The sequence below is a fragment of the Heterodontus francisci genome, chromosome 7 (assembly GCF_036365525.1).
Source record: "Heterodontus francisci isolate sHetFra1 chromosome 7, sHetFra1.hap1, whole genome shotgun sequence".
In the NCBI taxonomy this organism is placed as follows: Eukaryota; Metazoa; Chordata; class Chondrichthyes; order Heterodontiformes; family Heterodontidae; genus Heterodontus; species Heterodontus francisci.
This window is the reverse complement of record NC_090377.1, coordinates 71,069,613-71,097,282: the sequence shown is the minus strand read 5'-3', so window position 1 is coordinate 71,097,282 and position 27,670 is coordinate 71,069,613. Positions and strand designations below refer to the sequence as shown.

Below are 27,670 nucleotides of genomic sequence, written 5' to 3'. Positions count from 1 at the left end.
TTAGGATGACTGACTCTATTTGGGAGGTGTAAAGCAAATGCCAGTCTTTGACGAGGAGCTATTGTCTGTAACCCTCGCATTGCAACCTGCTTCAGAGGAAATTTTCGAGAAAATGATCAAGGGGAAAACCTGTCCTCTCAGCAAGCTTTACTCAAAATTGAAACAAATTCATCATTGTTATTGGAAACACAAAGGTAATAGATAATTATCTGCATGACTCTTGAGTGTTTCATTATGTACAATTAAGTAGCCATGTTAACAGTCTTTATTGACTTTCACAACCTACGAGACATGTTGCACACTATGGATTTCCATTTCTAAATCTTGGCCAATGTGTATGCAGTGCAAGAACTTTTACTTGATCCATGAAGCATGTTATACCTACAAGTAGCTATTTTTGTAATCCTGTTTTTATTCGGATGTTTCTAACTGAGTAATTCTGCATTCTGATTGCCACCGAGTAATTTGAGTTGACTTGGTAATGATCAGAATGTTACTGTGATTACCGATGGATGTAGATCAGAACTTATTGTTGCTCACACAGACTCTTCCTTAAACGCCAGTAATCTTCAAACCAATTCAAACCTGAATTTAACACAGGAGATTGAAGTCGGCAGCCTTCATCAAGCGAGATGTGCAAATCCTTTTTTTGTATTGCATTTCAGATTCATCCATCATGGATATTTTGAAACATAAATGCTTTCTAGAAGAGATATTGTTTTGGACTGTCAAATATGAGTTTCCGCAAAAAATGGTAACCTTTCTACTAAACATGTTGCCTGATCAGAACTATAAGGTATGTATATTGGATCTTAGTCTGCATAAGATTCACAGGTAAATCTTTTGTGATTTTAAATACTTTTGACTTAAACCAAATTGTGTCTTGTAAAAAAAAACTTTCATAATGCACTTGCATGTCGGAGACGAGTAGCTGCATTGTTGGTTCCAGCAAGGCAGTGTCCTGTTTACGTTGCCTGTCTTGAAATACAGTTCTGCCCATGAGTGCATGTGCGGTTACACCCAACTGCAGAGCTCCCTTACTCACAGTTAAAATTCAAATGCCTAGACAACACAGGCATAGTGTCTGCACTTTTTATTTAAAAGAAAACATAACTAGCCTCCAGGTTTTAATTTGGTTTTATGTTCCACTGGAATTGTACTCCCTGCTGTGTCAAAATCAAATATTGAAAGGCTGCCTCCTCCATCGGGGTCTTGGAGTCAAGTTAACACAGGATAGGTAAAGCATCCGAGTTGTGAAAACATTTGCATGTGATACTGAAGTTGTTTGTATATTAAGAGTGCAGTTCTACTGCAAAAGTTGACCCCACAATGGTACCAAGTTCATAATGATATCAAGGAAAAGAAGTTTAGTTACTTTGTCCTTAACAATTACTGAATTAAAATGTATTTGTATGTACTAAACATCTGTTAAGTTGCCTTCCACTTGGCATATTAACCAACTGAGGAATTGACATTTGAATATGGCAATAAATAGTAGCAGACATGGACCTGCATTTATGAACTGAGAAAGTTCTATTTAGAGAACTAACATTTCAGCTTATTTCTGAGAGGTTTCAAGTGGCTATTCCAACAGTACTAGCCTGTTACTTTTTGTCATATTGATGAATGAGAGTCAGTACGGCTTATTTTACATGACGGCTTGCAATTTTAGGTAACTTTTTTCTGCCCTTTTAATTTAAAAAAATGATAGAAAGAATAGATACTTATCCCTTTCCTGCAAGCCCCTTGCCATTTTTTGCTTTTGAGAGTTGAAGCAGGATGGAGCAAGTGCGTTTTGCAACCTTACTCTTGATGATCCAAGATCAGATGCCGGTTGTTTTAAACAACTCACTTTTTGTTCTACTCAAATTAATATTACGTTGAAAAATAATTGTTGTTCATGTAGTCCTAATTCCCAATTTATATACTTAAATGCAAATAATTTTTGTGTGTAAAAAAAAAAAAGAACTCCGATTAAGTTGGGGGGTGTGGGGGGGGCGGGGTGGAAAGCAGTTTTGAACTGCATCATCACTATTTTCTGGTCTTGCCAAGTGCTGCAGACTAAGCTAAACAATAAGAATTTATTCATGTAAATTGTAGTCTTTCTAAAGCAAGAATCTTTGTAGTAACTTTTGCAATGAATCCAGAAAAATTGAATTCATAGGGGTTGAAACCTTTGCTGTCTCTGTTCAGCTTGTATTATATTATCTAAGCATGTAACTAAGAAAATTATTATTTGCAATGTCCTTGACTAGGAAGATGAGTCAGTAATCTGACCCGATCTGAGACCTCTGCTTGTGCAGCTTTTGCACTAAATGCAAAAAGGTGCTTGAGCACCTATTTTGATATTTTTTAATAAGATGATCCAGTTGAGATTGAAAATTCAATGTTGGGAACAGTGGACATGGGCATGTGCCCTACCATCTGTGGTGTAGTTGATGTGTAAATACTTGATCTAAATTTCCCCCATTTAGATGTTTCTTACTATGTCCTTCCTGTCCTGTGAAAATGATGCTTCATACGTCCATGGATAGAGTCTTTCAGGTAGTTAATGCAAATGGTTGTTCCTGACTGGTGAGTGTTGATGAAATGTTTGATCAGTTGATCATGCATTTGCTTTTCTGTTGAAGATGCTAGATAGTGTACAAAGCAGGAACTCTGGACCTTTTGTACCTGCTGTCTAGTTGGAGTTTACAGCAAATACTTTGGTGTCCTCAGTCACTTTGATTAAAATGAACAGATTTAGCACATTGTTACGACTGAGGCGGGAGCAATGCACTGTTAGTTCAGTCCCAAAACTCCACAGGTCGCAGCGTAATATTTCGTAGCCGGAAATCAGCCACATTAAACACTTTATTAACCCCCAGAATAAAATACACCAAACCAGGTATCTTTAGACAACAACAAATTAACTATATATTAATAAACTAAATCTTAACACCATTAAGATATCTTTGGACATAAATTTCTTATAACTTCTTATTTAACCAAAGCCTTACGCTCACACATATATGTTAAATAAAAAAATGGTTAACTGGTTTTTAAAAAGTAAAAGGTGTTTCTTAGGAATGAAATAAGTAATTGGGTTGTAAGTCCTGGTAAGTTACTTTCCCGGTTGATGAGGTGTCCCAGAATAGAGCAATCAGATGCCACTCGAAGTCTTTAGGTGAATTTGATGAAACAATCTTTAACAGATAGGCATTAAAAGTATTTCAGCTGCAGCAGGCGTCACACAGTTCTTTCAACGAGAAGCACAGCAATAGGTCTACTTGGATTTTAAAATCAGCAGTCTTTTGGTAAAAGCTTCACTGAGAATTCCAGCAAACACAAATAGTCAATAGAGAGTTACTTCTGTAACAAACTTCTTAGAATTTCAAAGTAAAATGGAATTTACGACCTAGAACAATGCAGATTGTTCTTTTTTTCAGGGTTTTGCCCTCCTTAGGCAACATAGTCTGAGCTCAGTGTAGATTTTCTCTGCTGAAAAATAGCTTCTTTTCAGTGTACAGCACACTTCATGTCTCCAGTTCAAACTGGTTTTAGCTGATTTTGACACTGTTAAAAGTTACAGTACACCATGTGACTTCTCCTCTGTGGCTTAGGAAACAGATGCAGCAGGCAGACTGTACCCCCTTGGTTTTTAAAGGCACACTGTTTTTAAACAGAGTCTTAAAGGCACACTGTTTTAAACAGGAAAAAAAAACGATACTTCCATGACAACATTTAGCAACTTGGTCTTGGTTTCACCAAAGTTAGTAAATACAAAAATGATGGCAGGAAAAGACCAGCTGGTCCAACAAGCCTGCACTATACTATGATGGCTGGAGCATCATGACTAGACACTTCCTATTCTCCCCTGCAACCATGTACTCTCCTCGGAGAGGCAAAAAGTGGGACAGTAAGGGAAGAAATACTCTGGAAAATTCCTCTATGATCCCTTCAGGAGATCAAAATGAGTTTAGAAGATAACATGGGCGGCGCAGTGGTTAGCACCGCAGCCTCACAGCTCCAGGGACCCGGGTTCGATTCTGGGTACTGCCTGTGCGGAGTTTGCAAGTTCTCCCTGTGACTGCGTGGGTATTCGCCGGGTACTCCGGTTTCCTCCCACAGCCAAAGACTTGCAGGTTGATAGGTAAATTGGCCATTGTAAATTGCCCCTAGTGTAGGTAGGTGGTAGGGAATATGGGATTGCTGCAGGGTTAGTATAAACGGGTGGTTGTTGGTCGGCACAGACTCAGTGGGCCGAAGGGCCTGTTTCAGTGCTGTATATCTAAATAAAATAAAAATAAATAGATCATGTGCCAACTCTTAATCCACTTATCTTCTATAGGATATGATCTCTGCCCCAGTGAAATGTTGCAGTATTAATTTTTACTTTTTTGTTTGCAGATAGCTTTCACTAAAACATTCGTTCAGCATTATGCCTTCATTATGAAAACTCTGATCAAGAGCCATGAATCAGACACCATGTCCAATAGGATTGTTCATATTAGTGTTCAGTTATTTAGCAATGAAGAGTTGGCACGTCAGGTGACTGAAGAATGTCAGCTGCTGGAAATAATGGTCACTGTGTTACTTTATATGATGGAAAGTTGCCTTATCAAAAGTGAGTTGCAAGGTGAGCTGAAATTCAATTTTATGGCATTTTAATCATTTTGAAAGGTTGTTTTTCTCAAACTACAATTATCCCTTGCATTAACAAAAAAAATAGTTTTGGAGCAGACTTCCTTTTCTTGGCTTATGTTTAATTGGGACACGATGTAATTTTCTAACATTAAAAATGTAGCAGATGCTGGAACATTTCACCACCTTTAGGATTTTCAAAATTGTCTTTGTAATCATTATTGTGTTGAAATGAAACATTGTTTTCTGCTGTAACTCTGAATCTGCAGTTGTGTTTTCATTTTGTAATATCTTGTTTCTCAATAGACCAAGAAAACAATTTTCACGTTGTTGTAAACTGTGGTGAGCCACTCCTAAAGAACAACACCTATTGGCCTTTGGTTAGCGATTTTATAAATATCCTTTCACACCAAAGTGTAGCAAAACGTTTCTTGGAAGATCAGGGCCTTCTTCAGATGTGGATGAATTTTGTTTCCTTCTTTCAAGGTAAGTTTCTTTTCTAAGGATTGCTTTATCTTGTTTTCAGAGGCTACTGTTTTAAGTGGTAATCGTACTTGGAACACTGTGCTAATTCAATAAAAATTGTATTATCTCTTTCTATTGCCCAGTGCGAAACAGATTGTGAAATAGTTCTTAGTAGAAGGGCTTTCCGATAGAGTTCAGAAACCATGAGACAATTTTTTTTCTTTACTCTTGACCCCCAAGCCATATGGTTGGCCCTTCATGCTCTCTGAAGTGGTTCAGCAAGTTACACAGTTTAGATGATTGCTGGTTATTCAATTTTGCATAAAGTGGATGGCTCCTGCTAAGTTTGGAATGTTATAGAGTCAGAACGGCACTGAAGAAGGCCATTTGGTCCATCGCGTCCATGCTGGTCTCTGCAGCAGTTCAATCAGTCCCATTCCCCAGCTTCATCCCTGTAGCCCTGCAAGTTCACTCCCACAAGTGCCCATCAGTTTTCCTTTTGAAATCATCCATAGTCTCCGCTTCCACCATCTTCATTAGCAGCGAGTTCCAGGTCATTACCACTCACTGTGCAAAAAAAAAAAAAATCGATGCACCTGAACCCCCAGTTCCCGCAGTCCCTGCACACTCTTTAGAACTGTGCCATTAAAGTCTACATTGCCTCTCCCTATCCTTTTTGCCAAAATGGATCACCTCACACTTCTATGTATTAAATTCCATCAGCTCCATATCTGCCCATTCTGCTAGCCTATCTTTGTCCTGTGGCAGGTGGCTCGTATCATTCTCACTGTCTGCCACACCTCCAGGTTTGGCATCATCGGCAAATTTTGCTATTTTACTCTGTATTCTAATATCCAAGTCATCAATGTATAGAAAAAAGCAGTGGTCCTAGCTCTGACCCCTGGGGAACACCACTGTCTACCATCCTCCAGTCTGAAAAGCAGCTATTTACCATGGCTTGCTGGTTTCTGCCATTAAGCCAATTTTTTGTTTTATCCAAGCTGGCGCTGCCCTTTCTATTCCATGAATTTCAATTTTGTTGACCAGCCTTTTATGTGGTACTAGGTCAAACACTTTCTTAAAATCCATATAGATATCATCCATTGGTTTCCTTTCATCAACCTTCCATTACTTCATCAAAAGATTCAGTTAGATTAGTCGAACACCATCTGTGCTGGCTCTCCTTAAACCTCTCCAAGTGCTTGTTGCATTCTGCACCCCCCCCCCCCCCCACCTCCCCGCCCCCCTGCTGATTTATTGTTTCTAAAACTTTGCCCACCACAGATGTTAAACTGACATGCCTGTCATAACTAGGAATGGTTCCAGGGATGGAGGATTTTAATTACAAGGTTAGGTTGGAAAAGCTGGGTTTGTTCTCAGAACAAAGGAGATTGAAGGGAGATTTAATAGGTGTACAAGATTATGACAGGCTTAGATAAGTTAAAGAAATTTTAAAAAGCAACAGATAAAAGATGACTTTTGCTAGCAGCTTAAGATGGCCACCTAATTTACGACATTGTAGCCGACATTGCAAGGCTTGTGAGGAGGGAGACGAAATGTCTGCTCATCCCAGCAAGAACCACGACCCAAGAAGTTTAAGGGAACTGCTTGTTCTTGTAGCAAGAAGAAATGCTGCTAGCTGCTATGTTTGAATCACTGAGTGACTGTCATATGATAAACCCCCCATCCCCCATCTTTGGTTTTAAGCTGGTGTTTTCTCTGCAGCAACAAAGATAAGCATCTAGACTCTGACACGTGCCGACCCAAGTGGGGATCCCTTTCTCTCTCTCTCTCGCTCACCTTTACAGCTTGCAAGCAGCAAACTCTGCCTGTTGACTGGTCACCTTTGCATACTCTGGCTACAATTGGAAACCCCTTTGGAGGAAATCATCCACATCACTGTCTCCAAGAGACCCACTGAAGCAGTCATCTACCTCATCAAACTAAAAGCCTCGGACCACCGAATTCCTCGAGGAGCCAGCCGAATCACCAAACTTCACAGACTGTATACCTTTTTTCTATGGGCTCTAACTCAACCGATCTACCCTTCCTCACTTTGTAACCTATTTGTGTGTGGGTGCGTGTGAAAGTTAGCATGTAGTTTATTACTTTAATTAGTTCGGTTTGTTATGGCCACGTGAGGAGGGGGTCACAGTCGCCCCTCTTGCCCTTCCTCTTATTTGACCACAACTAGGTTTATTCCTTTTTAAACAGTGGTTATAATTACCACCTCAGTGAATGCTTTATCTTTTACCTTTAATGTGATCGTGAAAGAACCAATCGGACAGGCTTTCTTGAGCTTAAACAAGAAGGAGGTAAGTTTATTCAATAAGCTAAACCCGACATAAAAAAATAAAAAATACTCTACACATTCATGCACACATTCACATGAGGATCTCACACACAAGTAAATTACAGAGTGGAAAGTAGGGTATTTTGGTTGGGTTGAAGTCCAGAATAAATCAAAATTACGCAGTCTGAGCTTGGATGTTTCGGTGGTCTTCTGGATGGAATTGTATTCTTGAAGTCTTTGCTTGATCAAAATGTACTTTGTGACAGGCCCTCTTGGCTCAGGATTTTCTTGGAGGCAGTCTTGTAGGTGCCTCTCTTCCCCTGGTCTCTGTAGCAATCTGTAGGCTTATAGGGTCCACAGTCGCCAACGGTTTTCAAACTTGAGGTTTTCTGGAGAGAGAGAGGGAGAAAGGGAGGCACACAGCCTTTTTTGCTGCTGCGCCCTCAGTTATTGTTGGACTTTTTTTTTATGTAACAAAATTCCCAGTGTTACACAGCCTGGGGAAATGGTCACATGGTTCTCTCATCCCCTTTGTTTTTAATGAGGTCCAAAGTCTAAAACCCAAAGTCCCTCTCAGGTGGCATTGTCAGTGTTCACCTCTTGGGGGGGCGTCTCCAGTCATGAATGCCTCCAGATGGCTTTGAATGTCCCGCTAATGAGCGTGATCTGGATAATCTACTCAGTTAGCCAAAGCATTGTCCTGTCTGGGCTTCTTGTTAGACTTGTGTCTCCAATTCGACCTCCTTGTATTTCACAGGCAAATTGTGGTGGCCATCTTGGTTGTCAGTTTTTTAAAATCTTAGCTGTAGGATTTTTTCCACTAAAAGTTTAAGTTTCCAACTGATGAATTCATATTTCTCATTTGGCATCTAGTGTTTTCTTGACAGGTTTAAGTTCAATAAAATTAACCTCTGTCTTAATCTCAAGAAAACCTGTTCGATTTGGTTCTTATCATAGCAAGTAAATCAAACGTCTACTGAATTGGCCAGTCCATCCAGTGTAGAAAAGAATTAAACCTGTTGTGGTCAAACAAAGAGTCATACATGGCTGGTGTCGTACCTAGCGCAAAGGAAGATGGTTGTGGTTGTTGGAGGTCAATCATCTGAGCTCCAGGACATCACTGCAGGAGTTCCTAAAGGTAGTGTCCTAGGCCCAACCATCTTCAGCTGCTTCATCAATGACCTTCCTTCAATCATAAGGTCAGAAGTGGGGATGTTCGCTGATGATTGCACAATGTTCAGCACCATTTGTGACTCCTCAGATACTGAAGCAGTCCGTGTAGAAATGTAGCAGGACCTGGACAATATCCAGGCTTGGGCTGATAAGTGGCAAGTAACATTCGCGCCACACAAGAGCCAGGCAATGACCATCTCCAACAAGCGAGAATCTAACCATCTCCCCATGACATTCAACGGCATTACCATCGCTGAATCCCCCACTATCAACATCCTAGGGGCTACCATTGACCAGAAACTGAACTGGAGTAGCCATATAGATACTGTGGCTACAAGAGCAGGTCAGAGGCTAGGAATCCTGAGGCGAGTAACTCACCACCTGACTCTCGAAAGCCAGTCTACCATCTACAAGGCACAAGTCAGGAGTGTGATGGAATACTCTCCACTTGCCTGGATGGGTGCAACTCCAACAACACTCAAGAAGCTAGACACCATCCAGGACAAAGCAACCCGCTTGATTGGCACCCCATCTACAAACATTCACTCCCTCCACCCCCAACGCACAGTGGCAGCAGTGTGTACCATCTACAAGATGCACTGCAGCATTCCACCAAGGCTCCTTAGACAGCACCTTCCAAACCCGCAACCTCTACCAACTAGAAGGACAAGGGCAGCAAATGCATGGGAACACCACCACCTACAAGTTCCCCTCCAAGTCACACACCATCCTGACGTGGAACTATATTGCCGTTCCTTCACTATCGCTGGGTCAAAATCGTGGAACTCCCTTCCTGACAGCACTGTGGGTTTACCTACCCCAAATGGACTGCAGCAGTTCAAGAAGGCAGCTCACCACCACCTTCTCAAGGGCAATTAGGAATGGGCAATAAATGCTGGCCTAGCCAGCGACGCCCACATCCCATGAATGAATTTTTAAAAAAAAAAGAGAGGGGAAAGAGGGAAGCTCTTTGACGCCTCCTCACTTGTCTGGAACAGAAATTTGGGGGCTCACGTCTGAGATCAAACACAAATGGAAAATTGGAAGCCTGAAGCCAAATTGATCCCTAGCAATAATTAAAAAACTTCAATTCTTGTGCTTTTCAGTTCTAGAATACGAAAACGTCCACATTCGAGGCCAGTACCTTCCTAGAACAGAGTGACGTAACTTGGGCCAGGTTAAAAGCCCAATCTATTGAGTTGAGGAATGTAGCTGGGCAATCGGAGATTACTATCTGTCCAAAAGCAAAGAAACCCAAAATCCAAAAACTTGTGGCCAACCCTTTTAAAATTGACACTGAAGAACTGGAGACAGGCATAGAATCTGAAACTGACCGAATAACATTTGCTAAGATACAGCTAGAACAGAGAAGACTAGAATTAGAATTCCAAGAAAAAGTAAGAGCTTTCCTGAGAGCGAAAGAGGAGAGAGCATTCCAGGAAAGGGAAAAAGAAAGTGAGAAAGAGCTTTCCTGAGAGTGAAAGAGGAGAGAGCATTCCAGGAAAGGGAAAAAGAAAGTGAGAAAGAGCTTTCCAAGAAAGGGAGAAAGAAAGAGAATTCCAAGAACGGAAGAAGGAGGGGGAATTCAAGTTAAGGCAGCTTGAATTAATTAAAGGGAGTCTCAATGCACCCAGAGAAGGCACAGCTAGTGAGGGAATGACCCCTTATTCAGGACCAAGTGCTGAGCTCTTAAAAGTTCTCGCAGTTGATGCCAAAGTTCAATGAGGGGGATGTGGAGCATTTTTTATTTCTTTTGAGAAGCTTGCTAAACAGTTGAAATGGCCAGTAGACAGCTGGATACTGTTATTGCAGAGCAAACTAACAGGAAAAGCCCATGACGTTTATTCTCTGTTGCCTGATGAGAGTGCATCAGATTATGAGTTCACTAAAAGTGCTATCTGAGCTGGTACCAGAGGCGTACCACCAAAAGTTTTGAACTGTCCAAAAGCATCTGGAAAAAACTTGCATCGAGTTGAAAAGGGTTAAGCAACTCACTTTTGACCAATGGATAAGGGTACTTAAGATAGAGTCCACCTATGAAAACCTCAGAGAGGTGATCCTCCTTGAGGTGTTCAAAAACTCACTTCCCTTTTCCATAAAAAGCACGTGGAGGAACAAAAGGTTCCAAGAGCCAGGCAGGCAGCAATCTTATTCAGAAGCCCTTGCCCCAAGGGAAACCTTCACCTAGTTACCTCCAAAAACCTGAAAATGATAGGTGATAGGAGGATGAATAGCCATGGGTGAGAAGGGAGAGCTGGAAATACCAGGTGTCCGCCTCAGGCAAAAAAGGAAGGTGCTGAGAACAGGAGTGACGCCCAAAAGCCTGTATGTTTCCATTGTAACAAGGCAGGTCATCTTCAAGCTGACTGCTGGAAGTTATGGAGAAAACCCATAGGTTTAGGGCACACAAGACCAATGCAGAAAAAGGGTCCCTGATGTAAAGCACAGCAGACCAGGCTTTAACTGCGGCTGTAAAACCCAGTAAACCTACCCGGAGAGTGTGGGAAAACATAACAAAATCCCTGAGTTACCAGGATTTTGTGTCCAGAGGAAAAGTGACCCCATACTTTCAAGTGAGACAAGTAAGCCCATAGTCATACTTGGGGATACAGGGGCCACCCAATCCCTTCTGCTGGGAAAAGGCATGACCTTTCCCCCAGAGAATGCATTGAATGGTAGACTGCTAGTAAATGGTATCGGGGGAAGGTATATGCCCATAAGTTTATACTGGGTGCACCTAGAGTGCAACCTTGTTTCAGGACTGGTAACCCGTGGGGATTGTCCCTATTTTAGCTGTGGATGGGGTTGACTTGTTCCTGGGTAATGATCTGGCGGGGGCGAAGCTGGTAGCTTCCCCAGCGGTTTTGGAGAGACCAAAAGAGGTCAGGGAGGCAGACCAGTTACAGGGAAAGGTCCTTGACATTTTCTCTGACTGTGTGGTGACCCCGTCCATGGCCAAGTGAGCTCCATCAGAGGAGGCTGAACGGGCACTGCAGAAATGACTATAGTGTCTGGTTATCTGAAACCTTCTTTGAGAAGTTGGAGGACCCAGAGGATGGGTTAAATGGGTCTTCCTTAGTTGAGGCTCAGCAAGCCGATCCAGGGTTAAAAAAGTTAACACAGACTACCCAAACTGAAACTGAAGCAGAGGGAATAAAAACAAAGTGCTGGAAATACTCAACAGGTCAGGCAGCATCTGTGGAGAGAGAAGCAGAGTTAACGTCTTCAGGTCTGTGACCTTTCATCAGAACTGGTTAGAAAAGAATTGGGTATTAAGCAAGTGAAGGGGGTGGTGGGTAGTGGAAAACAGAACAAAAAGGAAGGTGTCTGATAGGGCCTACCTTCCCTTTTTTGTTCTATTCCCCACTACCCACACTGGGCTTTGGGGCGGTACCAGCAGACCCGAAAGACAATGATCGAGGCATACTGCTATGAGTACCCCACGACTGGGACAAAGGACTGGGATTTCTTCTGTTTGCTACCAGGGACTCACCCAATGAGTCCACTGGCTTTAGTCCCTTTGAATTAGCTGATGGAAATGAGGTGAGAGGCTCTCTAAAACTAATCAAGGAGAGGTTCTTGGGAGACGGGGACGAAGCTTCCCTGTTAGACTACACCTCCATGTTCTGAGAACAGCTCATGGTGGCTCAGGGACACCTTTTTAAAAAAAAAACCTCCCAGACAACTATGAAAAGGCAGGTGGATAAACATGCCAAGGCCAGAACATCTCAGCCTGGAGATCATGTGTTAATGCTACTACCAATACAGGGTGAACCATTGAAAACCCCGTTCAGTGGCCCGTACATAGGAGTAAAAATAATTAGCCTGGTGAATGATATAATTGACACCTCAGGTCATATGAAAAAGCAAAGGCTGTGCCCCATCATTTATTAAAATGATATCACAGGAAGAGGACAGACAATCTCAGATCTGTCAGGCAATCAGGAAAGAGGAGGGTGAAAGGGACCATGTGGACGAGTTAGAGGGAGGCCTGGAGGATTCCCAAATTGAACCCCTACCGTCCGGTAAGCTAACTCTGAAATGTTAGGGAAATTAGACACCGTACTCTCCTAACTAAACGCAGAACACAGAGGAGACATACCATAGCTGTGTTTAAAGGGATCTGCAGGGATAAATCAGGGTGTACAACCCCTAACCATACACAGTTTGGATGTAGGAGAAACCCCTCTGATAAAACAAAATCCTTATTGCCTCGGTCCTCGGAAACTGACCCAGGTTCTGGAGGAAATTCAGCGTATGCTGGAGCACAAGCTGACTGAGCCCAGTCAAAGCATTTGGAGTTCCCCAGTTGTGCTTGTGCCCAATCCTGGATGAATAAAAAAAAAACTATACCAGAGCATATCTATGACGGTGAGACTGATGAATGTGTGTATGTACAGTTTCTTTTTAATTTGTGACCTCATAATGAAATTCTCCTGTCGGTATTTAATTTCACGTGGTGGGCAGGTTTCATGCCAGTGTGTTTTGTTGAATGATTATTTTCTTTAATTCACTGACTGGAGATCTGAATTTATATTTTTAAAGAAATTTAAAAAGGAACAGATAAAAGATGACTTTGCTAGGAGCTTAAGATGGCCACCTAATTTGCGACACTGTATCCTACATTGCAAGGCCTGTGAGGAGGGAGAAGAAATATCTGCTCATCCCAGCAAGAACCAAGACCCAAGAAGTTTAAGGGAACTGCTTGTTTTTCTTCTTTGTAGCAAGAGGAAATACTGCTAGCTACTATGCTTGAATCACTGAGTGACTGTCATGTGACAAGCCTATCCTCCCCCCGCCCCCTGTGGTTTTAAGCTGGTGTTCTCTGCAGCAGTAAAGAGAAGCATCTAGACTCTGATATGTGCAGACTCAAGTGGGGATCTCCCTCTCTCGCTCTTGCTCTCTTTCCCCCCCCTCTCCCCCCACTTCCGTTTTCATCTTGTAAGCAGCAAACCCTGCCTATTGACTGGCCACCTTTGCATACTCTGGCGACAATCAGAAACCCCTTTGGAGGAAATCATCCACATCACTGTCTCCAAGAGACTCACTGAATCAGTCATCTACCTCATCAAACTAAAAGCCACAGCACTATTGAATTCAGTTAGAAGCCAGCCGAATCACCAAATTTCACAGATGGTATACCTTTTTTCTATGGACTCTAACTCAACCGATCTACCCTCTCCCTCTCTGTAACCTATTTGTGTGTGTGTGTGTGTGAGAAAGTTGGCGTGGTTAATTATTTTAATTATGTTTAAGTACAATAAACTTAACCTCTTTGTTAAACTCAAGAAAACCTGTCTGATTGTTTTTTGTTATGATCACAGCAAGTAAATAATCAAACATCTACTGAATTGGCCAATACATCCAGTTTAAAAAAGAGTTAAACCTGTTGTGGTCAAAGAGCGGGGAAAGACAGAAGCTCTTCGACCCCTCTTCACTTGACCGTAACACAAAGAAAAGTTTTTGCCATTAGCAAATAGTGCAAGGACTAGGAGACACAGGTTGAATTTTCTGGGCAAAAGATGCAGGGCGGTTATGAAGAAGCATTCTTTTACGCAGTGGTTGTAATGACCTGGAACTCACTGACCACAAGGGTGGTGGAAGCAGAAATGATCAATGACTTAAGAGGAAGTTTGATGGCCACCTGAGAGAAATAGGCTACAGTACTCAAGCAGAGGAGTGGGACTGACTGCAAAGCTGCATGGAGAGCTGGCATGGACTCAATGGGCTGAATGGCTGCCTCCTGTGCTGTAAATTGCTCTATGACTCTGAATATCCTTACACCCTTTCCTGAATAAAGATGTCGCATTTGCCACTCTAATCCTCTTGTACCTCCCACATATCTAGAGAAGGTCGGAGGATTATGACAAACCCTCCTGCTATCTCCACTCTCGTTTCCTTTAGCAACCTGGGATGCAGGTCTTCTGGACCAGGCGACCTATCCACTCTAAGCAAAGCCAGCCTTTCCAGTACGTTCTTCCTATCAATCTTCACCCCATCCATTACCTCTGCCATCTACGCTTCTACTGATATTTTGTCAGCATCCACTTCCTTAGTAAACATGATGCAAAGTACTAATTTAAGTATTCTAGCCTTTCCCTGCACCTCTAAGCATGCATCACCGTCTTTGTCCCAAATAGGACCCACCCCACCACCGATTACCCGCTTACTGTTTACATGCCGGTAGAAGGTTTTGGGTTGCCTTTTCTGTTGACTACCATCCTATTCTGATATTCTCCAGTTGGCCCACCTCACTGTCCAGCACCGGATCCAGCAATGCCTCCTTCCGAGTTAGACTGAGAACATACTGGTCAAGGAAGTTCTACTGAACACATTTCAGACATTCTTCCCCCTCCTTTGCCTCTTAAGAGAAGCATCAGTCACTATTACAAGACACAGAAGTAGCACCTGTATGCACACACTATCTGCACTATATGTTCATTTTCAAGGTAACTTCTACATGCAACCAGTTCTTGGTTTATCCTTCTGCCCTGAGAGAAGGGAGTCTAATTTCAATTTTGTTGTGCACCTTGATCAAGTGTGAATCTGGCACTGTTTGGTCTAATTTAGCAGTGTGATGGCCTGTGCTTAATTTGAGATTTCCTTCCCAAGACTGTTGGAAAAGGATATATTGGCTCATCTGCCTTTGGGACTGTGACATGAAGGGAAGAGGCAGCAGCAAGGAAGACAGCAGAGAACTGGACAGGCTGCTAGAAAAACGTGGTTGCATAAAGTGTTAATCTCTTAGGCTGTGTAGAGAAGTTTTTCAATTAAATATTTTGTTACTTTGTAAATTTTCCAACTTTTGCAGGGCATTCAAGTGATCTGGATCTAGCTACCATTTACCTTGGGGTACTCCAGCTCTGCTTGGTGAAACCCTAACAAGTTGAGATTCATAATTTAATGGTATTGGGAACTGGCTGCATTCATCATAGAAACAGTAGAAAATGATACTTCGTGTGCATGGAGATAATGTCTGGTGTGATTTGTGGTGTTTTCTTTCTCTTCCTTTCTAATACACTTATCAAAACATGTACAAAATTTACAGAAACAGTAAGAGAGTCGGAATAAGTGTGTGGAGCTTTTTGCTGAGTTCTATTTTGTAACACTAAATGCCATGTATTTCTCTTCATTCCCAGTTTAATTTGATGAACGTGACCAATATCAGTGCTGGGCAATGGAACACATGCCTCACTTATTGCCCCTATCAGCATCAAGAAGTCCAACATCAGGATTAGGTGCAAAATAAATTATCCCTTGATGTTCCATAGCATCAATTTTAACAAGAGCAAAATACTGTGGATGCTGAAACTCTGAAATGAGAACAGCAAGTGCTGGACCTGCCAGATCTGCTGAGCATTTCCAGCACTTGCTATTCTCACATCAGTTTTAACCTTGGATGAGCATGGCTCAGTAAATGAGTGTGACATATTTATTTACTACTGAATTCATTGTTGTGGCCTTTGAACGAGATTGACAGTTGGTGCCAACTTGGGAATTTTGCACTGTGGCCCACACTTGCTGTGGGTTGGGTTGAGACCATCCAATCTCCCTCCAAAAAGGACTTTAACGGCGACCAGAAAGAGGAGACTTTCACTCTTAATCTGGTCAAGTTTCATTCATGCAAAAAGACAATGTGCTAAATTCCTGCACTGCAGGTTTTTTTTTGAAGTGAAATTCCTGGGAAAATTTTAAACCCACCTCCAGGGAAGTAATAAACCAGTATTCAAACCTTGAAATCTGCAATTTGCCAATGATGGTGACATGACTGTGGTTTGTATCACTTTTGAACTTTTTTAGACTAATAGTAAAATTCTTTTAATTGTTTTGTGTTCTTGTTTGTCCAATTTTTCTAGGGATGAATTTAAACAAACGAGAGTTAAATGAGCATGTAGAATTTGAGTCACAAACGTACTACGCTGCATTTGCGGCTGAATTGGAAGCCTGTGCACAGCCAATGTGGGGACTTTTAACACATTGTAAAATTAGGGTAAGAATATTTCACACGATGTGTTGTTAAGGCATATGAAGTTGTATAAAATTATACTCCTAAATCTGAAATAATAAATGTTTGAGTAGTTACTGGAGTATGTTTAATTCTGAGTTTTACTAAATGATGGAACAGCATTGGTAACATGAGAGTCCAAATGGTCAGATTTATGGGCCTTGTCCCTTAATATGCTTGCTTTGAGTGTAAGTGGTTTTGTTTTTAGATTGAGTCATTGGATGTTAATTTGTAGGAAGTTGACCTGTTTCATCATAGGAGTAATAAAAACAGAAATAAGAACAGAAAAGCCTGAAGATACATACAAGATTGAAAGGACAGATTAACATTAAAGGCCTAGACCCATTGTCAGAAATGAGATAGGACCTTGTCTATGGCCGAACAAAATGGGAAAGAGAAAAATAGGTAAAAATCAAGAGGTGGGTATAATGAAGCATATCACAAGAGGATAGTTAATGGCCTTAGTGATCTTCAAACAACTGGAAAGTATAAAAACCTGGATGGGAAACAAAGATTTCTGTCATACTGTGAAAAGACCTTAAAAGGCCAAAAAGGGCATGACAATAGCTCAGTAAGGCAATAAAGTGATATGGGGTGGGAGAATTCTTTTTAAACAGAAAGGTGTTCAGTGAAAAATGGATAAGGTAAGTAAGAAAGAAAATGGGGGAAAACAGCGAAGGTCTGAATTTACTAAAGCTAGTATTCAGAAAGTCCTATATGGTCCAAGAGAAAGGTGAAGTACCGTCCTGAAGTTTATGTTGAACTTAGTTAATACAGTTTAGCAGACAGAAAAATCATAATGGATCACACTTGTGGACAAATTGAGATATATTTTGCAAAGCCAATCCTCTACATGGTGTTGCTAATGTGGGCAAAATTGCATCATCAGCAGTGATAGTAATGTGCTCAATTGGAAGAATAACACATTTCTGCTTTGCATGATGAACCTGATAAAATTTTCTTCCAGAAGCGACTGAAGTAGTCGACAGGGGAATGTCTATGGATGTTATTCATATGGACTTCCAGAAGGCACTTAATAAAGTCCCTCATAAGTGACCGTTAGCTAAAGTTGAAGCTTATGGAATTGAAGGCAAATTATTGATCTGGTTAGGAGTGGCAGGAGTCAGAGAGTAAGCATAATGGGCAGGTTGTGACTAATGCTGCCTCATGCAGATCTCTGTTAGGGCCTCAACTATTCATCATATCTATTAACGACTTAAATGATGGGATAGAAAGCCATGTATCTAAATTTGCCAATGCCACAAAGACGGGCAACATTGTAAGTAGTATAGATGGAAGCATAAAATTTGAGCGATATTAATAGATTAAATGAATGGGGAGAAATTGTGGCAAATGGATTTCAATGTAGGCAAATGTGAGGCCATCCACTTTGGCCCTTAAAAGGATAGAACAGTGTACTTTCTAAATGGTGAAAAGCTAGAATCAGTTTCGTCCAAAGAGACTTGAGGTACATAGGTCATTAAAATGCCATAAACAGGTACAGAATATAATCAGAACGGCTCATGGAATGCTTGCCTTTATATCTAGAGGATTAGAATACAGGAGGGTAGAGGTCATGCTTCAGAGAAATGAAGCTTTGGTTAGACCACACCTGGAGTACTGTGAGCAGTTCTGGGTACTACTCCTTAGTGGATATATTGGTCTTGGATGGAGTGTAGATTTACTGGAATGATACTTGGAGATGCATGATGCCAAAATCATCGCACCATACAAAAACAAAGACGACAGAGGAGACTGCAACAACTACAGGGGATCTTGCTCCTTAGTGCCAGGGGAAGGCCTTTGCTCGGGTCATACTTAAAACACTCCATTTACTTGCAGACCAAGTGTACCCGGAAGCACAGTGCAGATTCTGTGCCAGCAGATCTACTTTGGACATGATCTTCTCCATAAACTAGATCCAAGAGAAGAGTAGGGAACAGAGAATACCCCTTTACTTTCGTAGAGCTCAGTAAAGCATTTGAAACCATCAGAGCAGGGCTGTACAGGATTTTGGGAAAATTGGCTGTTCACTGAAGCTCCTCGGTCTCATCCGCTCCTTCCATGACAACATGCATTGCACTATACCATTTGATAGCTTCACTTCCGACAGTTCTGGAGTGAAGAATGGAGTGAAGGACGGTTGTGTCCTGGCCCCCACTCTCTCCATGTTCCTGACCTTCACCTTCCCTGCAAATATGGAAGGAGTCTACTTCTACACTAGGTCAGATGGCAAGCTCTACAATCTATCAAGGCTGAAAGTGAAGACAAAAACACATTGCATCCTGATCAGAGAACTCCTCTACGCTGATGATCTGTACTAGTAGCTCACACGGGAACACAGGTACAAAGCCTGGTGGACTGTCCCTCCCGTGCCTGTAACTTGTTCTCTTTGACTACAAGGATCAAGAAAACTGTGGTCATGGGACAAGGTGTTGCATCTCCTCCCTGATCATACTAAATAATACCCCACTGGAAATGGTTAACAAATTCTGTTACCTTGGGTCCACGATGACAAACAATCTGTCCCTTGATGCAGAGCTTGATACACGCATAGGGAAAGCAGCTGTCACCTTTTGGGTGACTTGTGAAACGTGCATGGGTAACTCCAAGATGACCCTTAGGACCAAGCTGATGGTTTATCAGGCCTGTGTTCTCAGCACCTTGCTGTTTGGCTGTGAAACATGAACATTTTACAGCTACCATGAAAGAGACTCAATAATTTCCATTTTCGCTGTCTGCAGCGCATTATGGGTATATCCTTGCAGGACAAAATCACAAATGTGGCAGTCCTCCCAAGTGTCTTGGCACTAATCAAACAGAGGTGGCTTCGGTGGATTGGACATGTCTGCAGGATGGACGACAGTTGTTTACCCTGTTATGACCAATGTGGGAGTAATGTACTGTTAATTTATTCCCACTACTCCACAAGTCATAGCATATCAAATTAAGTTTCCCACCTACCGAAGACTAGCCAAATTAAACACACTTTTTTCCCCAGAATAAAGCACACCAAACCAGGTTTCTTTAAACAATAGCAACATTAACTATTTATTAGAAAAGAAATAATAGGTCTTAACTACTAATGAGATCAATCTATACATGAAAAAACCCTTATTCGCTTAACCCTCATGCAGACACACATACATTCAAAAAGAAACGGTTAACCGGTTTCCAAAGGGGGTTTTGGATTATAATTGTTTTTTTGGGAATAGAAGGAATAATAAAAAAAAAATTGAGGTTCACGTTCTGGTAGGATGTTTTCGGTATGGTGAGGTGTCCCAGGGTCGAATAGTCGGATGCCACTCAAAGTCTCTCCAGGCAAGGTTGATTAACAGTCTGTGAAGGGTAGGTGTTCATGGCAATTTAACTGCAACAGGCATCACATAGGTCTTCCATCAGGGGTGTAGCAACAGGTCTGCTTGGGTTTTGAAGCAGCAGTCTAGCAGTGGAAGAATTCTTCAGATTTCAAGATTTTCTTAGAACACAGGAGGTAGCAGGAATCTCACTGGATGCAGAAATTCTTCAGAGACCAGTGGCAACAAGAATTTGCCACACTTCAAATGCAGAATTCCATTTCAAGAGATGAGAGTCTCCTTTACAGAGAGAGGTAACACCTTTCTGGGTCTTGTCTCTCTGGCTCTAGGCAGGTCAAGCAAAGATTTCAAATGCCTGCTGTTTGTTCAAATCACAAGCATTTAAAAGGTCCAAAGTGAAAAAAGCACCTTCCTGAACATGGTCACATGTCCAGCCACCGTGTCTTCTCCCCCCACCTCCCCCCCCGGCACTCAAGCTGCTCTGAAGAAAGGTCAAACCCCTGTGATTTCCTTGAAACTGCTGACCTTCCTGTCCTTTTACAAGTTTAACTTCCTTTCAAAACATTGCTGGAATTCCAATTATTTTTGCAGGTGTCCTTCACTGAGCAAAATCCTCTTTTTCTTTTTGAAACGCATAGAAGTCCAAGATTTTAGTACAAAAATAAAACCTTTTGTGACAACTCAAAGACTTTATGTCTGGTGAGGTAGCCGGGCCAGACAACCAGTGGGGCGCCCAAAGCTCTGCTTCAAGTATGCTTGCAAGCATGACATGAAGGTCTTAAGTGTTGACTATAGTACCTGGGAGTCACTAGTTGGTGAAAGAGGGAAGTGGCGACACATCCTGTGGACTGGTGTGTGCTCAGTTGCTAGAGCAGCTTGGCAACTGGTTCCAACGTCAAAAGCAGCAACTCACAGTGTCACATAGCAGCTTCACATGCAGCATTTGTGCCAGAATCTGCCTCTCGAGGATTGGCCTTCACAGCCCTCTGCAAAGGTGCACCAAGGGAAGAAACCCCACCTAAATGGTTTGTTTGCTGCGTGTCCATCTTTCGTAGATGGAAGGCTGCCAACCAACTTCAACTCCAAGAGTTAAATTAGGAGGAGAGATTTCACAAATTAGATTGCATTCCCTGGAATTTAGAAGGTTAAGGAGTGATTTGTTTGTTTTTCAAGGGATAGCTTAGATAGAGAGAAACTATTTCTACTCGTTGGGGAACCTAGGACTAGGGAGCATAGGTCTGGTTTTAAGGCTAATCAGGAGTGAAATTAGGAAACACTTCTGCACACAGTGGGTGGTAAAAGTTTGGAACTCTCTTCTGCAAATGGCAATTGATGCTAGATCAATTAATTTTAAATCTGAGATTGATTTTCTGTTAACCAAAGGTGTTTAAGGTGTATGGGGAAAAGGTGGGTTATGTGGAGTTAGGTCACAGATCGGCCGTGATCTCATTGAATAGCGGAACAGGCTGAAAGGTTTAAATAGTGCCTTTTCTTATGAAGGAAGATATTTTTTGAGTAGGTGACATGCTGAGGGGGAAGAAGATATGGGAAGCAAGATAACATTGTGTACCTTGATTTCCAAAAGGGCTTTTATAAAGTATTGCACAAGAGACTCTCCTACAAGCTAATATGAATCGCACGGCACGGATGTCACTTGGTAACTGGCTTAAGGGAAGGAAGCAAAGAATAGTTGTAAGGGACTTAGGTCACAGAGGAGCAATGTTTAAGTTAGTTGCTGGGAATCTTTATTTACATAGTAATACATATATGACCAAGAATTGTACACTCAAGTAAAGGTAGTTAAAGTCACAGTTAATAAAGTAAGGGAGATTGTATAAGATCTCGACCCTTCTGAGTCCAAAGAAGAGAGCTCAAGAGTTTGAAGCTGGCTGATCAGTGGTATAAAGTTCAATACAGACAAATGAAAACTACTCCATATTTGATTTAAAAAGATGAGAGTACTCCATGGATGGGCTAGAACTTCCCAAGGGGGAGTTGAAAGGGACCTAAAGCTGTTGGTTGACCATGTCTGAGTTAGTGCAAGGTTATAATAAATAGTTGCATTTAGTAAATGAGTTGAGTTCTGCTGATGAACCTTTGCAAGGACCTGATCAGGCTACGCCTACAGTACTGTATACAGTTATCGACCCCATGATGTAAAGGGGCAATCTAGGTCCGAGAGGCAGTGCATATGAAAGGTCATTTGAGGGAAGAGCTATGAGAAATGATAAAGTAGGGCTCTTCAATCTTGAAGAAATATGTTTGAGGGACCTTTTATAGTTAGTTACGATATGTAACAAAATAGAGAAAATAACTCCGGAACAATACTTTTAGATACACCAGGGTAGCAGGACAAAAAGTCTCAGTTTCAAGGCTATGAATGGCAATTTTAAGGCAGACTGTAGGAAGTAATTTTTTTACACTGAGCAACAATAGAAACTAGTTGCCAGAAATGATGTTTGAGGCCAGGACATTGGCTCATTTAATAAACAACTAAACACTATAATGAGAAGATTGTGGTGATGTTCTGGAAGGATATAATTAAATGAGAGCCAGGACCACCTTCACCTAAATGTATTGTGTGACCGTATATGGATTTTGGGCAGTAGACGATGGGTTGGGAAGTGGAAAATGGACACTAGTATCTGCCACAGTTGCATTGGAATGAGCCCGGAGAAGGTAAATTGGGGTTAAGATGGAAGTTAACATGGGTACAGCCTCCCCTCAAAGCAAAGCAGAAAGGGGTAGGAATATTTATTTGGTATTCTTGATGCAGTCATTCAGTTACCTCAGCCATCCAATTTGGAAAATGAGTGGTACTGAGCAACCTATGTGGTGCTGTAAGAACTAACCAATTAATTGTTAAGGGTGAAATAAAGAAATGATTATTTCCCAGTCATTTACAAAGTTATTAATATTGTCATTGCTAAATGCTTAATTGTACTGAATTAGATTGACACATAAATCTTGTAATTTGACTAGGATTCTTTTGTGAATTTCTTTGTAGGAGACACAGGAATACACCAGGACAGTGGTCAGATACTGTCTGGATGCATTGCAAGATTGGTTTGATGCCATCAACTTTGTTGATGAGGTACTTGTGAAATAAAGCAGAATCTTTATATTAATTATGAATTTTGTTAATTAGAAATAGTGTAAATGTGGTAAGATAAGTATGTTATAATGGAGTAGTTTAATAAGGGACTCTTCTGAATTGAGCAAGTTAAAAAAAAATACATTTATTACCTTACTTGGTACATTAAAAAAAAAACTTTTTCTCAGCTACATGGCAATATGCTATTCTATGTCTCCAGATTTTCCAGGAAATCACTCAGTTGATGTCACCTGTGAACTTTGCCAGGGTGTGGCTCATTAAAGACCACTACTGGTTAGCATTGTTTTGACTTGAAGAGGTATCCATGCTTGAAATCATTAGTTCCAACTAGGTACTGTTTTGTCCTTGGATGATGATTTCACTCAGTCAATTTGTGATTGTGGTTGTTATCCAAAACTGGAATAACTATGAATTAGTTCCAAACCACCACCTAGTTGCCTATTCTCAGCAGCTCAGTACCTTGACTGTACCTTTACAGGAACATGAGACCATAATCTTAAAATTAGAGCTAGGGCATTTTGGAATGATTTTAATAAGCATTTCTTGCACATAAAGTAGAGGAAATCTGGAACTCACTGCCCCAAAAGGTGTGGATTCTGGGTCAGTTGAAATTTTCAAGACTGAGATTTTGTTGCATAAGGAAATCAAGGGATATGGAACAAAGATGGGTAAATGGAGTTGAGATATAGATCAGTGCTGGTCTAATTGAAGTTGAAGGGGCTGAATGGCCTACTTCTGTTCCTGTGGTCATCCTTGATTAATTGGAACACAGCAAAATACTGTAGATGCTGGAAATCTTGAAATAAAAGCAGAAAATGCTAGACATACTTAACAGGTCTGGCAACATCTGTGGAGTTTACATTTCAAGTCTGTGACCAGTAAGAGCTTCTATGGGTATATAAAAAGGAAGAGAGTAGCTAAAGTAAATGTGGGACCCTTGGAGGATGAAACTGGGGAATTAATAACAGGGGACAGGGAAATGGCAGGGACCTGTTAAATTATGGCAGATAATTTAAGCCAATATTTTGCATCGGTCTTCACGGTGGAGGACACTATAAACATCCCAACAATAATAGATGAGCGAGGTGTAAATGGGAGGCAGGAACTTGTAACAATCTCTTATCACAAGGGAAAAGGTGCTGGACAAACTGATGGGACTAAAGACAGACAAGTCGCCAGGACCTGATGGCCTGCATCCAAGGGTTTTAAAAGAAGTGAATGCAGAGATAGTGGAGGCATTGGTCGTAATATACCAAAACTCACTGGATTCCAGTAGGGTACCAGCGGATTGGAAAACCGCTAATGTGACGCCCCTATTCAAGAAAGGAAGGAGACAGAAAGCAGGAAACTATAGACAAGTTAGCTTAACATCTGGCATTGGGAAAATGCTAGAGTCCATTATTAAAGAAGAAATAGCAGGACATTTAGAAAAACACAATGCAATCAAACAGAGCCAACATGGTTTTATGAAAGGGAAATCATGTTTGACAAATTTGTTAGAGTTCTTTGAGGATATAACAAATAGAGTGGGTAAAAGGGAACCGGTAGATGTAGTGTATTTGGATTTTCAGAAAGCGTTCGATATGGTGCCACATAAGAGGTTATTGCACAAAATAGGAGCTCAGGGTATTGGGGGTAATGTGTTGGCATGGATTGAGGATTGGCTAACACACAGAAGGCAGAGAGTCGGGATCAATGGGTCTTTTTCAGGTTGGAAAGCCATAACTAGTGGGGTGCCACAAGGGCCTCAACTATTTACTATCTATATTAATGACTTGGAGGAAGGGACAGAGTGTAGAGTACCCAAATTTGCTGACGATACAAATTTAGGTGGGAAGGCATGTTGTGATGAGGCCACAAGGAATCTGCAAAGGGATATAGATAAGTGAGTGGGTAAAAATTTGGCAGATGGAGTTCAATGTGGGAAAGTGTGAGGTAATCCACTTGGGTAGGAAGAATTAAAAGGCCGATTATTATTTACATGGAGAAAGACTACAAAATACTGCTGTGCAGAGGGATCTGGGTGTTCTTGTACAGGAAACACAAAAAGTCAGCATGCAGGCATAACAGATAATTAGGAAGGCAAATGGAATTTTGGCCTTTATTGCCAGGGGGTTAGAGTTTAAAAATAGGGAAGTCTTATTACAACTGTACATGGTGTTGGTGAGGCCACACCTGGAGTACTGCGTACAGTTTTGGTCCCCGTATTTAAGGAAGGATATACTAGCATTGGAGGCAGTTCAGGAAAGGTTCACTAGGCTGAGACTGTGACCCCTGGTTCTGGACTCCCCAGCCATCGGGAACATCCTCCCTAGATCTAGCCTGTCTAGTCCTATTAGAATTTTATAGGTTTCTATGAGATCACCTCTCATTCTTCTAAACTCCAGTGAATTTAGGCCTAGTCGACCCAGTCTATCCTCATACGTCAATCCTGCCATCCCAGGAATAAGCCTAGTAAATCTTCTTAGCGCTCCCTCCATGGCAAGAACATCCTTCCTCAGATAAGGAGACAAAAACTGCACACAATACTCCAGATGTAGTCTTACCAAGGCCCTGTATAACTGCAGTAAGATGAGATGTGTATGGTCCATTCTTCCTATTGGACATTTAAGATGTAGTGACTTTTATGGTTGGACTTGTTTGTCTTGGAGAGAACTGAGTTCAGTTTGTTTATCCTGAATCTTGTATGTTGAGTATTGTATTATTGAATGTAAGCATCTGTCCCTTAAACTGCTGGAAAGTAGGTGCTTGAATTTTGGTGCCTTGACTTCATAAAGAGGGACTTCCCACAAGTAAGCCTTAGGGATCAGATTGTTCAGCTGCTCATATCAATAAAATCCTGTTTTAAACTAATGGCCACCATAGATTTTATCAATAAAGGCAAGAGAACAGCTTTCTTACTTGCTCTTATGGATAAAGTAAATAGCATAGGATGACATGAAGGGAACCTTTTCAAAAAAAATCTTTTAATTTTAACTGCAGCAATTATATTTTTATAATCCAAATATGTGTTTTCATGCATATATTTTGGTAGAAATAGGGTATTTCTTTTTCCCCCAGTGTGAAACTTTAAAGATTTAATAAAAAATACAAAATTCAAATTGTCTGCTCAGAAGTTGGAAATTTTATTTTAAAAGCGCAAAACTGATTCAGCCATGGAATTCCTTTACCTGACAAAATCCATTCATTCCCACAACACTGTGCAGATTGAGAGTTTGGCAAATGCTGCTGGAGAGCAAGCAACTAAGAAGTACATCAGGATGGTTTGGATGCCCTGTAAAAGCCATATCAATGTATACTTATGGGCAGTTCTAATGTTTTTTTGTACCCAGACTGAAACATGTTAAAGATTGATATGCTGTTCATTATTCTCTTTCACTGTGATGGCACAGCCCAGATCAGGAACTCGTCATATGGGAGAATCATGGGTGTAAACCTGCATTCTGTGGCAGAACGCTGTCCAAAAGGCAATCTTATTAATGTCCTGGATTGTGCATGCCCTGACATATTTATTCAACAGTTGGGATGTAATCCTATTGCTAGATTATGCATTTTGATGAAAAAAGCAAAAACATTTAGGTCTGACGTAGACAGTTCTGTCCTGCATGAATTTATGTTCAGTTTAATATGTTCTGTTTGTTGCAATTTCTAATAAAGTTGAGTAGCATTTTGTAATGTTAGAAACGATGATATTTATTTTCAGTTGTTATAAGTAAATTTTATGGTAATGTGCGATAGGAGTTTCAGATTGGTTTCTTATTCTGTGTGTTTTTTTAAATCTAGCCTGCTCCTAACCAGGTTACGTTTCACTTGCCCCTTCATCGTTACTATGCAATGTTTCTGAGCAAGGTAAAGTCATATTCAAAATGATATGTCGCTCTTTATAAATTAACAGTTTTTAATAATATAAAAGTTGTTTCACATGGTCAAAAGTTGGTATGGTTGAAATCCCAATGCTATCACTAAAATTTACAGAATATTTTGCAACTTTATTGCCTGGGCAGTAATCTGGCGAAGCTCATTGCTCGACCATTAGATAACCTGCTCAATTTTGCTTCCATTAAAGTCAATAGAATGAAAATCGGATGATTGCCCAGGTGATGAAGTTGAAAACTGCCTCTGTATTATGTAATGGTAGTTATGACTTAAATAATGCAATATCAGGGGGCAGGTTGTTCAACCTTGCCCGTCTAAGAGTGAAGTCCAAAGTACGGAAAGTCCTCATCAGGGAACTCCTCTTTGCTGACGATGCTGCTTTAACATCCTGCACTGAAGAGTGCCTGCAGAGTCTCATCGACAGGTTTGCGGCTGTCTGCAATGAATTTGGCCTAACCATCAGCCTCAAGAAAACGAACATCATGGGGCAGGACGTCAGAAATGCTCCATCCATCAAAATTGGCGACCACGCTCTGGAAGTGGTTCAAGTGTTCACCTACCTGGGCTCAACTATCACCAGTAACCTGTCTCTAGATGCAGAAATCAACACGTGCATGGGAAAGGCTTCCACTGCTATGTCCAGACTGGCCAAGAGAGTGTGGGAAAATGGCGCACTGACACACGGAACACAAAAGTCCGAGTGTATCAGGCCTGTGTCCTCAGTAGCTTGCTCTATGGCAGCGAGGCCTGGACAACGTACATCAGCCAAGAGCGACATCTCAATTCATTCCATCTTCGCTGCC

The 27,670-nt window shown here is 41.3% G+C and overlaps 1 protein-coding gene across 8 annotated transcripts in view; it reads left to right on the top strand.

Annotated features, from left to right (window-relative positions):
* Positions 1–27,670, top strand: part of ubr3 (ubiquitin protein ligase E3 component n-recognin 3) — a 416,754-nt gene that overhangs the window by 58,751 nt on the left and 330,333 nt on the right. For all 8 annotated transcript variants that reach the window (XM_068035371.1, XM_068035370.1, XM_068035368.1 and 5 more), the window contains 6 exons: positions 666–796; positions 4,390–4,618; positions 4,930–5,109; positions 16,411–16,544; positions 22,884–22,970; positions 26,775–26,840. In XM_068035371.1, coding sequence (XP_067891472.1) covers positions 666–796; positions 4,390–4,618; positions 4,930–5,109; positions 16,411–16,544; positions 22,884–22,970; positions 26,775–26,840 — 827 coding nt within the window. The remainder of the gene's footprint in view (positions 1–665; positions 797–4,389; positions 4,619–4,929; positions 5,110–16,410; positions 16,545–22,883; positions 22,971–26,774; positions 26,841–27,670) is intronic.